This window comes from Engystomops pustulosus, chromosome 3 (genome assembly GCF_040894005.1).
Source record: "Engystomops pustulosus chromosome 3, aEngPut4.maternal, whole genome shotgun sequence".
Taxonomy (NCBI): domain Eukaryota; kingdom Metazoa; phylum Chordata; class Amphibia; order Anura; family Leptodactylidae; genus Engystomops; species Engystomops pustulosus.
In genome coordinates this window covers 219571349-219586750 of record NC_092413.1, presented here as the reverse complement: position 1 = coordinate 219586750, position 15402 = coordinate 219571349, and the positions used below count along the sequence as shown (strand labels likewise).

Sequence of the window (15402 nt, the reverse complement as noted above, 5' to 3'; positions counted from 1 at the left end):
CACACCTTTTATTGTATCCAGACTGTTAGCCACTTTTGAGCAGTCATTTGCCCAACGGCTATGCGCCTAGGGGCTATCAACTTTCATCGATGGTTTACCTGTCGGCCATGTAACTGCTCCGCTATGAAGCTTCTACTATGAGAGTTGTAGTGAGTCCTTGGGAGATATGGGAGGTAAGGAAGGAGAATGACAGTCTGCATCAGGTCTCATCCCTCTTACACAGGGGTAATAGGGCATGTGGAGAGGGCAGGGATGAATCTAATCTCTCTCTCTGCTGTATAGAACAACGCCCCCTCTGCCACATCCAGAAGTAAGATTTTAGGTTATTTCATTTTTTTAGTAAGTGGGTCTCCATGTGATGTCTCACTATTTGAAGTTGTTAGGTCTTCAGTTGTGGTTGGTGCTCCCTGAGGCAAGAGGCTCAACTCGCCCTCTCTAGGTCTTCAAATCTGCTGATATGTCACCCATAGACCATGAATGACCTCATTGTGACATTCTATCCTTCCAGGATGATGAGAAGAGATTCTGTATGATACCGTGACCCTGAGTGACCCGGTGACACCACAGCAAGTCCTCCCGTCCATGGCCCTTATGAGTGGGGTATAAATGGCGGCTCGTCTCCTCGTGTCCGGCTTCTTCTGGCCATTGTTGCACAGCACGGTCGCTCTGAATGATCACTCTCATCAGGCACCCCAATACCCGGCCCATGGGGACTCCACACTGAGAGGATGTGGGGAATACAGTAATCAGGTGCTGGCCAATGGGAAGTGTAAGATCATCGCCACGCTGCCGCTACAAGATGGGTACCGCTGCCCCGATATCTTCCGCTGTACGGAAGAGGTGTCCTACTGGCTCCACGAGAACGAGGAGAGGAAACAGGACATCCTGGAGATGAGGGAGCTGATCGCAGAGCTGCAGGAGGAGCTCAGGAACCATAGACATCGTCTGAGGAGTCTAGAACATCAGGTATGGACTCCCAGGCTCCCCCTAGTCCTGGATCATGCGAAATAGTGACACCTGGTGGCTGCAGCTTGTCACTGCATGACTGCAATATAGAAACAAATGCAGGATTATTCATAACTACTGTAATGAATGTAATTATATGCTACAGAAACACATTCATTATGTGAAGTTCTAAATCTTTATTAGTCAGCTACAAATACTGAAAATCACTAAAAGGAAGCACATGAGCAGGTTAGAGCAGCTGCAGCCAGTGTTATGTATTGTCCCTGGAGAGATGTGTAATTAAACCTTTGTGTATGTTGTTAGTAGCAGCAGGACTGTGATATATGAATTTATATTCCAGGATTGCAGTGGGTGTGTCCTCACACTGCTGTGCTCTGTGCAGCCAGTGTTAGATATTGTCCCTGGAGAGATGTGTAATCATACCTTTGTGTATGTTGATAGTAGCAGCAAGACTTTAATTATGGATTTATATTCCAGGATTCTAGCTTTCTCAAGTGTACTGAGTGTACTGGAGGCGTATCCTCACACTGCTGTGCTCTGTGCTCTCTGCAGCCAGTGTTATGTATTGTCCCTGGAGAGATGTGTAATCAGACCTCACCCTGCTGTGCTCTGTGCTCTCTGCAGCCAGTGTTACGTATTGTCCCTGGAAATATTTGTTATCATACACTGTGTGTGTGTTGTTAGTAGCAGCAGGACTGCAAAAATAGATAATTATATCCCAGGGTTGTAGCTTCTGCAAGTGCACAGAGGGGTAAACCCTGACACTGCTGTGCTCTGTGCAGTCAGTATAAGGAATTGTCCATGGAGAGATGTGTACACTTTACATTTGTGTATAATGTCAGTAGCAGCAGGACTACAAAATAAATATTCATGTCCCATGGATGTAGCTTCTGCAAGTGCATTGGGGGTATACCCTGACACTGCTGTGCTCTGTGCAGTCAGTATAAGGTATTGTACGTGGGGAGATGTGTAATTATACATTTATGCATGATGTTAGTAGCAGCAGGGCTGTTAAAATAGATAAACATATCCCAGGGCTGTAGCTTCTGCAAAAACATTGGGGGTTATACCCTGACACTGCTTTGCTCTGTGCTGTCAGTATAAGGAATTATCCTTGGAGTGATGTGTAATTATACCTTTGTGTATGATATGAGTAACAGCAGGACTGTAAAAATAGATATTCATATCCCAGGGCTGTAGATTCTGCCCTGACACAGCTGTGCCCTGACCTGCCCTGCTATGCCCTGACACTGCTGTGCCCTAACCTACCATGCTATGCCCTGACACTGCTGTGCCCTAACCTGCCATGCTATGCCCTGACACTGCTGTGCCCTAACCTGCCATGCTATGCCCTGACACTGCTGTGCCCTGACCTGCCATGCTATGCCCTGACACTGCTGTGCCCTGACCTGCACTGCTATGTCCTGACACTGCTGTGCCCTAACCTGCCATGCTATGCCCTGACACTGCTGTGCCCTAACCTGCCATGCTATTCCCTGACACTGCTGTGCCCTGACCTGCCCTGCGATGTCCTGACACTGCTGTGCTCTGTGCTCTGTGCAGTCAGCATAAGGTATTGTACATGGAGAGATGTGTAAATATAGCTTTGTGTATGATATTAGTAACAGCAGGACTCTGATTTATGGATTTATATTCAAGGATTGTGGCCTCTCAAAGTGCACTGGAGGCGTGTCCTCACCCTTCTGTGCTCTGTGCAGTCAGTGTTTTGTATCATCCCTGGAGACATGTGCAATCATACTATTGTGTATGATGTTAGTAGCAGCAGGACTGTGATGTATGGATTTATATTCCAGGATTGTAGCTTCTCTGAGTGCACTGGAGGCGTGTCCTCACACTGCTGTGCTCTGATGACGATCTTGGACCTCTCAGCATACTTCTGATCCCTATAATGAGAGGAGGACACTAGGAATGAGTAAATAGAAGCTAGAAATAACTATCATGTTGTCTCCACAGCCTGAAGTGGGGAGCTACAACTCCTCCCTGGGGCACAAGGTGCAGAGCCTGGAGATATGGGCCAGTGAGAGCAGCACCCTACAGCGTCTGCAGGCCACCTTCATCTATGATATCCAGGCCCAGGTCCGAAACCTGTCCCTGATGCTGGATGCTGCCACATGGAACTCAACCTGTCCTGCCCCTGCCCCACCGGGGGCTCCGAGACCTCCACAGCCAGCGGGTAATGTGCAGTATTGCTCTATCTATCTCATATCTATCTATCTATCTATCTATCTATCTATCTATCTATCTATCTATCTATCTATCTCATATCTATCTCCTATCTATCTATCTATCTATCTATCTATCTATCTATCTATCCATCTCATATCTATCTATCTATCTATCCATCTCATATCTATCTATCTATCTATCTATCTATCTCCTATCTATCTATCTATCTATCTATCTATCTATCTATCTCATATCTATCTATCTATCTATCTATCCATCTCATATCTATCTATCTATCTCATATCTATCTATCTCATATCTATCTATCTATCTATCTATCTATCTATCTATCTATCCATCTCATATCTATCTATCTATCTATCCATCTCATATCTATCTATCTATCTATCTATCTATCTATCTATCTATCTATCTATCTATCCATCTCATATCTATCTATCTATCTATCTATCTATCTATCTATCTCCTATCTCCTATCTATCTATCTCATATCTATCTATCACTCTCATATCTATCTTCTATCTATCTATCTCATATCAATCTATCTCTCATATCTATCTCCTATCTATCTATCTATCTATCTATCTATCTCATATCTATCTATCTATCTATCTATCTATCTATCTATCTATCCATCTCATATCTATCTATCTTCTATCTATCTATCTATCTATCTATCTCCTATCTATCTATCATTTATCTATCTCATATCTATCTATCTATCTATCTATCTATCTATCTATCTATCTATCTATCTCCTATCTATCTATCTATCTATCTATCTATCTATCTATCTATCTCCTATCTATCTGTCTATCTATCTCCTATCTATCTATATATCTATCTATCCATCTATCTCATATCTATCTATCTATCTATCTATCTATCTATCTCCTATCTATCTATCTATCTATCTATCTATCTATCTCCTATCTATCTATCTATCTATCTCCTATCTATATATCTATCTATCTATCCATCTATCTCATATCTATCTATCTCATATCTATCTATCTATCTATCTCATATCTATCTATCTCATATCTATCTCATATATATCTATCTATCTATCTATCTATCTATCTATCTCCTATCTATCTATCTATCTATCTATCTATCTATCTATCTATCTCCTATCTATCTATCTATCTATCTATCTATCTATCTCCTATCTATCTATCTATCTATCTATCTATCTATCTATCTATCTATCTATCTATCTCATATCTATCTATCTACCTATCATCTATCTATCGATACCACATGTGTGGGGGACATTAATCATAGTGGGCCAGATATATCAGTTGTGGCGCACTAGTTCCTTTTTGTACCAGAATTATCACAAGTTACAATCATCTGTGATGAGTTCAGTTCCTTCCTCTTATTAATCACTTTACTTTAGGCGCAGTTTAGGCACAATGTTAGATTCGGGCTCTTACATGTGATCCTCCTACAAGCTCCTCTCTGCTTCTACCCCGCACCCCAGCATGAGAATGACCCCCACAGCAGCACCCAAGTGTGTGACACCCTGCACCCAGTGACCTCCTCAGCAGTGGCTTCTCCTGGAGGGGATCCCCCAGTGCTGATCTCCTGCTAAACCCCTGTAATTCTGGGCAGTATCCCCCTCAGACACCAGTGTGGTCATCCTGCTACACGGGGAACACTTCTCTGTCCTGTCTGGATCTCCCACTCACTTCTCTTCTATCCTGCTACATGGGGGCACTTCTCTGTCCTGTCTGCAGCTCCCACTCACTTCTCTTCTATCCTGCTACACAGGACACTTCTCTGTAATGTCTGCAGCTCCCACTCACTTCTCTTCTATCCTGATACACAGGGTACACTTCTCTGTACTGTCTGCAGCTCCCACTCACTTCTCTTCTATCCTGCTACACAGTAACACTACTCTGTCCTGTCTGCAGCTCCCACTCACTTCTCTTCTATCCTGCTACACGGGACACTTCTCTGTCCTGTCTGCAGCTCCCACTCACTTCTCTTCTATCCTGCTAAACGGGACACTTATCTGTATTGTCTGCAGCTCCCACACACTTATCTTCTATCCTGCCACATGGGGGACACTTCTATGTCTTGTCTGCAGCATCTACATACATCTCCTTTATCCTGCTACACGGGAACACTTCTCTGTCCTGTATGCAGCTCCTACATATATCTCCTCTATCCTGCTACACGGGAACACTTCTCTGTCCTGTCTGCAGCTCCCACTCACTTCTCTTCTATCCTGCTACACAGGACACTTCTCTGTAATGTCTGCAGCTCCCACTCACTTCTCTTCTATCCTGCTACACGGGGGACACTTCTCTGTAATGTCTGCAGCTCCCACACACTTCTCTTCTATCCTGCTACACGGGACACTTCTCTGTCCTGTCTGCAGCTCCCACTCACTTCTCTTCTATCCTGCTACACAGGACACTTCTCTGTAATGTCTGCAGCTCCCACTCACTTCTCTTCTATCCTGCTACACAGTAACACTACTCTGTCCTGTCTGCAGCTCCCACTCACTTCTCTTCTATCCTGCTACACGGGACACTTCTCTGTCCTGTCTGCAGCTCCCACTCACTTCTCTTCTATCCTGCTACACGGGACACTTATCTCTATTGTCTGCAGCTCCCACACACTTCTCTTCTATCCTGCCACATGGGACACTTCTCTGTACTGTCTGCAGCTCCTACTCACTTCTCTTCTATCCTGCTACACCGGACACTTCTCTACCCAGTCTGCAGCTCCTACATACCTCTCTTCTATCCTGCCACATGGGGGACACTTCTCTGTCTTGTCTGCAGCTCCTACATACATCTTTTCTATCCTGCTACACGGGAACACTTCTCTGTCCTGTCTGCAGCTCCCACTCACTTCTCTTCTATCCTGCTACACAGGGCACTTCTCTGTCCAGTCTGCAGCTCCCACACACTTCTCTTCTATCCTCCTACATGGGACACTTCTCTGTCCTGTCTGCAGCTCCCACTCACTTTTCTTCTATCCTGCTACATGGGGACACTTCTCTGTCCTTTCTGCAGCTCCTACATACCTCTCTTCTATCCTGCCACATGGGGGACACTTCTCTGTCTTGTCTGCAGCTCCTACATACATCTTTTCTATCCTGATACACAGGGTACACTTCTCTGTACTGTCTGCAGCTCCCACTCACTTCTCTTCTATCCTGCTACACAGTAACACTACTCTGTCCTGTCTGCAGCTCCCACTCACTTCTCTTCTATCCTGCTACACGGGACACTTCTCTGTCCTGTCTGCAGCTCCCACTCACTTCTCTTCTATCCTGCTAAACGGGACACTTATCTGTATTGTCTGCAGCTCCCACACACTTATCTTCTATCCTGCCACATGGGGGACACTTCTATGTCTTGTCTGCAGCATCTACATACATCTCCTTTATCCTGCTACACGGGAACACTTCTCTGTCCTGTATGCAGCTCCTACATACATCTCCTCTATCCTGCTACACGGGAACACTTCTCTGTCCTGTCTGCAGCTCCCACTCACTTCTCTTCTATCCTGCTACACAGGACACTTCTCTGTAATGTCTGCAGCTCCCACTCACTTCTCTTCTATCCTGCTACACGGGGGACACTTCTCTGTAATGTCTGCAGCTCCCACACACTTCTCTTCTATCCTGCTACACGGGACACTTCTCTGTCCTGTCTGCAGCTCCCACTCACTTCTCTTCTATCCTGCTACACAGGACACTTCTCTGTAATGTCTGCAGCTCCCACTCACTTCTCTTCTATCCTGCTACACAGTAACACTACTCTGTCCTGTCTGCAGCTCCCACTCACTTCTCTTCTATCCTGCTACACGGGACACTTCTCTGTCCTGTCTGCAGCTCCCACTCACTTCTCTTCTATCCTGCTACACGGGACACTTATCTCTATTGTCTGCAGCTCCCACACACTTCTCTTCTATCCTGCCACATGGGACACTTCTCTGTACTGTCTGCAGCTCCTACTCACTTCTCTTCTATCCTGCTACACCGGACACTTCTCTACCCAGTCTGCAGCTCCTACATACCTCTCTTCTATCCTGCCACATGGGGGACACTTCTCTGTCTTGTCTGCAGCTCCTACATACATCTTTTCTATCCTGCTACACGGGAACACTTCTCTGTCCTGTCTGCAGCTCCCACTCACTTCTCTTCTATCCTGCTACACAGGGCACTTCTCTGTCCAGTCTGCAGCTCCCACACACTTCTCTTCTATCCTCCTACATGGGACACTTCTCTGTCCTGTCTGCAGCTCCCACTCACTTTTCTTCTATCCTGCTACATGGGGACACTTCTCTGTCCTTTCTGCAGCTCCTACATACCTCTCTTCTATCCTGCCACATGGGGGACACTTCTCTGTCTTGTCTGCAGCTCCTACATACATCTTTTCTATCCTGATACACAGGGTACACTTCTCTGTACTGTCTGCAGCTCCCACTCACTTCTCTTCTATCCTGCTACACAGTAACACTACTCTGTCCTGTCTGCAGCTCCCACTCACTTCTCTTCTATCCTGCTACACGGGACACTTCTCTGTCCTGTCTGCAGCTCCCACTCACTTCTCTTCTATCCTGCTAAACGGGACACTTATCTGTATTGTCTGCAGCTCCCACACACTTATCTTCTATCCTGCCACATGGGGGACACTTCTATGTCTTGTCTGCAGCATCTACATACATCTCCTTTATCCTGCTACACGGGAACACTTCTCTGTCCTGTATGCAGCTCCTACATACATCTCCTCTATCCTGCTACACGGGAACACTTCTCTGTCCTGTCTGCAGCTCCCACTCACTTCTCTTCTATCCTGCTACACAGGACACTTCTCTGTAATGTCTGCAGCTCCCACTCACTTCTCTTCTATCCTGCTACACGGGGGACACTTCTCTGTAATGTCTGCAGCTCCCACACACTTCTCTTCTATCCTGCTACACGGGACACTTCTCTGTCCTGTCTGCAGCTCCCACTCACTTCTCTTCTATCCTGCTACACAGGACACTTCTCTGTAATGTCTGCAGCTCCCACTCACTTCTCTTCTATCCTGCTACACAGTAACACTACTCTGTCCTGTCTGCAGCTCCCACTCACTTCTCTTCTATCCTGCTACACGGGACACTTCTCTGTCCTGTCTGCAGCTCCCACTCACTTCTCTTCTATCCTGCTACACGGGACACTTATCTCTATTGTCTGCAGCTCCCACACACTTCTCTTCTATCCTGCCACATGGGACACTTCTCTGTACTGTCTGCAGCTCCTACTCACTTCTCTTCTATCCTGCTACACCGGACACTTCTCTACCCAGTCTGCAGCTCCTACATACCTCTCTTCTATCCTGCCACATGGGGGACACTTCTCTGTCTTGTCTGCAGCTCCTACATACATCTTTTCTATCCTGCTACACGGGAACACTTCTCTGTCCTGTCTGCAGCTCCCACTCACTTCTCTTCTATCCTGCTACACAGGGCACTTCTCTGTCCAGTCTGCAGCTCCCACACACTTCTCTTCTATCCTCCTACATGGGACACTTCTCTGTCCTGTCTGCAGCTCCCACTCACTTTTCTTCTATCCTGCTACATGGGGACACTTCTCTGTCCTTTCTGCAGCTCCTACACACTTCTCTTCTGTCCTGCTACACATGACACTTCTCTGTCCAGTCTGCAGCTCCCACACACTTCTCTTCTATCCTGCCACATGGGACACATCTCTGTACTGTCTGCAGCTCCTACTCACTTCTCTTCTATCCTGCTACACCGGACACTTCTCTACCCAGTCTGCAGCTCCTACATACCTCTCTTCTATCCTGCCACATGGGGGACACTTCTCTGTCTTGTCTGCAGCTCCTACATACATCTTTTCTATCCTGCTACACGGGAACACTTCTCTGTCCTGTCTGCAGCTCCCACTCACTTCTCTTCTATCCTCCTACATGGGACACTTCTCTGTCCAGTCTGCAGCTCCCACACACTTCTCTTCTATCCTCCTACATGGGACACTTCTCTGTCCTGTCTGCAGCTCCCACTCACTTCTCTTCTATCCTGCTACACAGGGCACTTCTCTGTCCAGTCTGCAGCTCCCACACACTTCTCTTCTATCCTCCTACATGGGATACTTCTCTGTCCTGTCTGCAGCTCCCACTCACTTCACTTCTATCCTGCTACACAGGGCACTTCTCTGTCCAGTCTGCAGCTCCCACACACTTCTCTTCTATCCTGCTACACGGGACACTTCTCTGTACTGTCTGCAGCTCCCACTCACTTTTCTTCTATCCTGCTACATGGGGACACTTCTCTGTCCTTTCTGCAGCTCCTACACACTTCTCTTCTGTCCTGCTACACATGACACTTCTCTGTACTGTCTGCAGCTCCCACACACTATCTATCTCCTATCTATCTATCTATCTATCTCATATCTATCTTCTATCTTATATCTATCCATCTATCTCATATCTATCTTCTATCTTATATCTATCTAACCCTCTATATCACATTGTGACGTTGGCAGATCCTCAGTATTTTCTCCGTTACAGCTATGAGGCAGACGCGGACGTGTCACTCGGACTGCGCCAGTGTGTACCACAGCGGTGTCCGCAGCTCGGGCGTCTATACCATACTGCCACCTGGTGGTGGGAGCCCAGTACACGTGTTCTGTGACATGGAGACACAAGGTAAAGGGGGAAAGCTGCAGTGTATATAAGGCAGAGGTCCCTGTTATATGTAAGATTATAGTATTATATTATCTGCAGTATTTTACTTCTCAATTTATTTCTAATAAACTTCTCAAATCCTGGGATATGACAAGATCCATCAACAGCATTTAAAGGGGTTTTCCAGGAATCTTCTCCTGAACTCTGGACTTTACATCACAGTAAATTGTTGGTCTATTATTTTACAGGGCCACATTTATCACTTTTGTGCGCCTAAGTGTAGTAGTTGCGCCTAAATTCTGGCGCACTGTTTTGCCAGAATTATCACTAACTGTGATAAGGTAATTTTCTGCCTCTTATTAATCACTTTACTTTAACACAGTTACGGCGCAATGTTAGATTCAGGCTCTTACATGTGATCCTGCTACAAGCTCCTCTCTGCTTCTCCCACAGCCCAGAATGAAGATAACACTCACAGCAGCACCCAGGTGTGTGACACCCAGCACCCAGTGATCTCCTCAGCAGTGGCTTCCCCTGGAGGGGATCCCCAGTGCTGGTCTCCTGCTGCACCCCTGTAATTATGCACAGTATCCTCCTCAGACACTGTGCAGAATTACATGGGGGACACTTGTCAGTACTATGTGCAACATTCTGTAACGTTCTCTTCTCTCTTGCTTTGAGCTCAGGATTCTGCAGAATGTTTTGTAAATAGAAGGTGATGAACTGTAAATAGAGTCTGCAGCTCCTGTCTGCAGAGTATCTCATGTCTGTATTATCTGTACTAGTGTCTGCAGAGTATCTCATGTCTGTATTATATGTTCTAGTGTCTGCAGAGTATCTCATGTCTGTATTATCTGTACTAGTGCCTGCAGAGTATCTCATGTCTGTATGATCTGTACTAGTGTCTGGCTGAGCTGTGCTGCCGGGGATGAGCTGTTTTTTTGCGCCTAAATGAAAACGTAGCAAGTGATGAATATCATTAGGCGCAGCAAAACATCTGGATTGGTAAGATAAATGAAGGAAAGCTGCTTATTTTTGCTGCACGGCTAGTTTGGCGTTTAGTCACAAAAATTGGCGCAAAAACATTGCGCCTGAATGAAAAGGCGCAAAAACAACAGAAAAAAACGAGTGATACATGTGGCCCACAGTGTGTAATACTTCATCTTGTCTGCGGGGGCACTGTGGGGAATTTGAGAACTTTTGATGTGACGTCACTTTGACCATTGACGTCTCGGTGTCCATTAAAAAATGTTCTCTCCAATATTCAAGCTGTTACATTGTAACAAACCTCCTCTATGACCACTTCCCTCTGTTCCTGTAAGGAGGGGGCTGGACGGTGATTCAGAGACGTCGGGATGGATCGATCAGCTTTAACCGCACCTGGAGAGAATACTCGGAAGGATTTGGAGACCTGAAGGGTGAATTGTGGCTGGGAAACGAGAATATCCACAAAATCACCGGCCGGGGCGGATACTCCCTGCGCATCGACCTGGAGGACTGGGATGGGGAACACAAGTATATCCAGTACAGAGACTTCAGGTGAGCGATGAGGCCGGAGAGAAATGTAAAAACCTAACACACAGTAGGGGGCGCTATTGCTCCTCTCTTGAATTTATCTAACCTGCGACTGCTGCTGTAGCTGGTGCTCAGCCGTTTACGCCTCTGTATACAAACAGAGATGGTGACGGGCTCTGCCACGCTCCACCGGAGCACCGGGTGAGTATATGCTCTTTGTTATCCCATAGATGAGGGGTTAATAATAGCCTTAAATGTGGTCTGTACTATTATCAAAACCTGGTAGTCGAAAGTAGTGAAAAGGGAAGCTCTTTGATGCTTAAAGGTTGTAAGGGGTTAATATCAGCTGTGGGGTTAAATAAAGACATTTGACTATTATTTCCTTCCTATGAAGCATAGAAGATGAGAACAGCTACTTCCGCCTCCACGTGTCCGGGCCCAGTGGGACCGCTGAGGACTCGTTTGCTTGGTACCACAATAAAAGAAGTTTCAGTTCCCCGGGGTCGGGGAATCTGTGTGCGGACATCTCTCATGGGGGCTGGTGGTACTATCAGTGCTTCTACTCCAACCTCAACGGTGTGTACCACGGGGTAAGTGTCTTCTGTGAATATAAAGCCCCATTGGGATCTGGCTGTTAAGTTTTAGACACTTTTGCGGACCCCACCTCATCCACACGGAGGTGCTGAGTGGTGTCTTGTTGTATATGCTCTTCGATTTTGATACATTTTAACTCACGGTCTCTACACCTAAGGTCTCTCTCTTGGACATCTAGCACCATGGTCATTTTTGGGGACCAGAAATTGTACAGGTGGCATTGAGCCCATCTCTGGAGTTTAAAGGGATTTTAGTTAAAAAATGGAAAATCCCTTTAAGGTCCAATAAATTATATGTTTCCGTTTTTTCTCACCATTGAATTTAAAGTGTCATTTATTTTCATTTTTCTGTTCAATTACTTTATGAGGACTTGTTTTTTTTTTGGATAAGTTGTGTTTTTTTTTTTTTTACCTGCACCACTTTCTGTTGACTAGTTTTTGGGTAGGTAAATGCTTAGAGATACCCACCCTGTGATCCCTGATTCCCTTAAAAATACTCTGGATGGACCATAGTTATGTCAAGTCATCAAAGCCAACTTCAAGAACTTCAGAATCTCAGGAGGAACCAGTTGATTGATTATAGTAAGAGACCTGTAATACTCTATTTCCCCTGTGGGGGCAGTGCAGGGAAATTGAACTATTGCTGAGGGGATCAAAACTTGTGTCAGGTTCCTTTGTGGGGCTCCTGGATGTAGATTGTGGTGGGTCTAAACAGCTTCTAGCTTAATGATCAGATGGCATCAAGTCCACATCCAGCTCCTACCACGTCACTTCCAAGGGGGTCCCGGAGCTGAGATACAAGGAACTGTCTGATGTTTTCCTTTTTTTTTCTCTTTGTCCTTTACTAGGGAGGGAGATATGTCAAAGGTCGCGAGGTGATGGGACCCGACGGCATTGTGTGGTACAGCTGGAAGAACACGGACTACTACTCCCTGAAGAAAGTCTCCATGATGATCCGGCCCAGAACGTTCCATCTGCACACATCCCCCTAATGTTATCCCTTTTAGATGTACTGTGGGTATTATACTTTATGGGGTTATTGATAATAGGTTTTTCTGGTTTTTTTTGGTGTACAAAAAGTCTCAAAGTCGTCGCATTGAGGTTTTTTGAGACTTTTTACTGCTATATACACTTAATATGACCTAAACATAGAAATACTGCGATTGCAACACTGTGCAAAACCGGAGACATGACTTGAGACTTTTTCAAAAAGTCTCATAAAAAGTCTCATAGTTACTCCAGTCCCTGCTGGTCTACGTGCTGGGACTTTTTATGCATTTTGAGACTTATTGAAAGAAAAAAATCCCAGACAGAAAACAGACCATAAGAACATTTATTAAAGGGCCAAAGCCACTTTACTGAATCTGATGGGCAGTGGAGCTCCAAAAATAGACATAAAACTGACAAAAGGGGGCATCTAATGATAAATAACCCCATATATGTGTATATTTGGATTTGATTTTGGAATTAAAACTTTTTGTATATGTCAATGGGATTTTGTACGTGATATAACCCGTAGTGTGTTATCCTTGTCTCCTTCCTTCCCAGGGTTGGGAACAATAAATGTGACAAATATAATAGCGCCAACAAGTGTCTCTCTAATCTGCACAAGCCGGGAATTATTACTTGGATTAAAGACGATGGGCCAGAGTAGCTTATCCCCAGCAGACACTACAGACACCACATACACTACAGACTCTACATGCAGCCTCTGTTTACAGTTCATGACCTTCTATTTACAAAGAATCTGCAAAAGCAGCAGCTCAGAGTTGGAGAGAAGAGGGGTTTGTAAGATTTTTAAGGCAGTACAGAGAAGTGTCTCATGTTGCAGAATAGAAGAGAAGTGAGTGGGAGCTGCAGACAGGACAGAGAAGTCCCCGTGTAGCAGGATAGAAGAGAAGTGAGTGGGAGCTGCAGACAGAACAGAGAAGTGTCCCCGTGTAGCTGGATAGAAGAGAAGTGAGTGGGAGCTGCAGACAGGACAGAGAAGTCCCCATGTAGCAGGATAGAAGAGTAGTCAGTAGGAGCTGCAGACAGGACAGAGAAGTGTCCCCGTGTAGCTGGATAGAAGAGAAGTGAGTAGGAGCTGCAGACAGAACAGAGAAGTGTCCCCGTATAGCAGGATAGAAGGGAAGTGAGTGGGAGCTGCAGACAGGACAGAGAAGTCCCCGTGTAGCAGGATAGAAGAGAAGTGAGTGGGAGCTGCAGACAGGACAGAGAAGTGTCCCGTGTAGCAGGATAGAAGAGAAGTGAGTGGGAGCTGCAGACAGAACAGAGAAGTGTCCCCGTGTAGCAGGATAGAAGAGAAGTGAGTGGGAGCTGCAGACAGGACAGAGAAGTCCCCGTGTAGCAGGATAGAAGAGAAGTGAGTAGGAGCTGCAGACAGGACAGAGAAGTGTCCTGTGTAGAAGGATAGAAGAGAAGTGAGTGGGAGCTGCAGACAGAACAGAGAAGTGTCCCCGTGTAGCAGGATAGAAGAGAAGTGAGTGGGAGCTGCAGACAGGACAGAGAAGTCCCCGTGTAGCAGGATAGAAGAGAAGTGAGTGGGAGCTGCAGACAGAACAGAGAAGTGTCCCCGTGTAGCAGGATAGAAGGGAAGTGAGTGGGAGCAGCAGACAAGACAGAGTAGTGTCCCCGTGTATCAGGATAGAAGAGAAGTGAGTGGGAACTGCAAACAGTACAGAGAAATGAGGCAGAAACTGAACTCATCACAGATGGTTGTAAGTTCTGATAATTGTGTGGCAGAATTAAGGCACAACAACTACATTTTACAGGGAGGGAGAGGAGATAAGCTGTGACATCATCTATTGTCAGTAGTGATGTAATGATGAGTCAGTGTTATCTATATAGAGGTCATTGTACAGGGAGGGGGAGGAGATAAGCTGTGACATCATCTATTGTCAGTAGTGATGTAATGATGAGTCAGTGTTATCTATATAGAGGACATTGTACAGGGAGGAGGAGGAGATAAGCTGTGACATCATCTATTGGCAGTAGTGATGTAATGATGGGTCAGTGTTATCTATATAGAGGTCATTGTACAGGAAGGGGAGGAGATAAGCTGTGACATCATCTATTGTCAGTAGTGATGTAATGATGGGTCAGTGTTATCTATATAGAAGTCATTCTACAGGGAGGGGAGGAGATAAGCTGTGACATCATCTATTGTCAGTAGTGATGTAATGATGGGTCAGTGTTATCTATATAGAGGTCATTTTACAGGGAGGGGGAGGAGGAGATAAGCTGTGACATCATCTATAGTCAGTAGTGATGTAATGATGGGTCATTGTTATTTATATAGAGGTCATTGTACAGGGAGGGGGAGGAGATAAGCTGTGACATCATCTATTGTCAGTAGTGATGTAATGATGGGTCAGTGCTATCTATATAGAGGTCATTGTACAGGGAGGGGGAGGAGATAAGCTGTGACATCATCTATTGTCAGTAGTGATGTAATGATGGGT

General features: G+C 45.7%; 1 protein-coding gene across 1 annotated transcript; it reads left to right on the top strand.

Annotated features, from left to right (window-relative positions):
- The first annotated feature begins 568 nt into the window (after positions 1 to 568).
- Positions 569 to 12930, top strand: LOC140122954 (angiopoietin-2-like). Its single transcript, XM_072144199.1, has 6 exons — positions 569 to 966; positions 2941 to 3160; positions 9714 to 9851; positions 11153 to 11369; positions 11740 to 11935; positions 12787 to 12930. Exons 1-6 carry the CDS (start codon positions 607 to 609, stop codon positions 12928 to 12930), a joined length of 1275 nt encoding a protein of 424 aa, XP_072000300.1. The 5' UTR covers positions 569 to 606.
- Positions 12931 to 15402: the final 2472 nt, after the last annotated feature.

Coding starts and splice junctions, on each gene's coding strand:
- LOC140122954 (XM_072144199.1), top strand. CDS start 607: ATGGCGGCTCGTCTCCTCGTGTCCGGCTTCTTCTGGCCATTGTTGCAC. Junction 967..2,940: donor TGAGGAGTCTAGAACATCAG/GTATGGACTCCC, acceptor TTGTCTCCACAG/CCTGAAGTGGGGAGCTACAA. Junction 3,161..9,713: donor GAGACCTCCACAGCCAGCGG/GTAATGTGCAGT, acceptor TCTCCGTTACAG/CTATGAGGCAGACGCGGACG.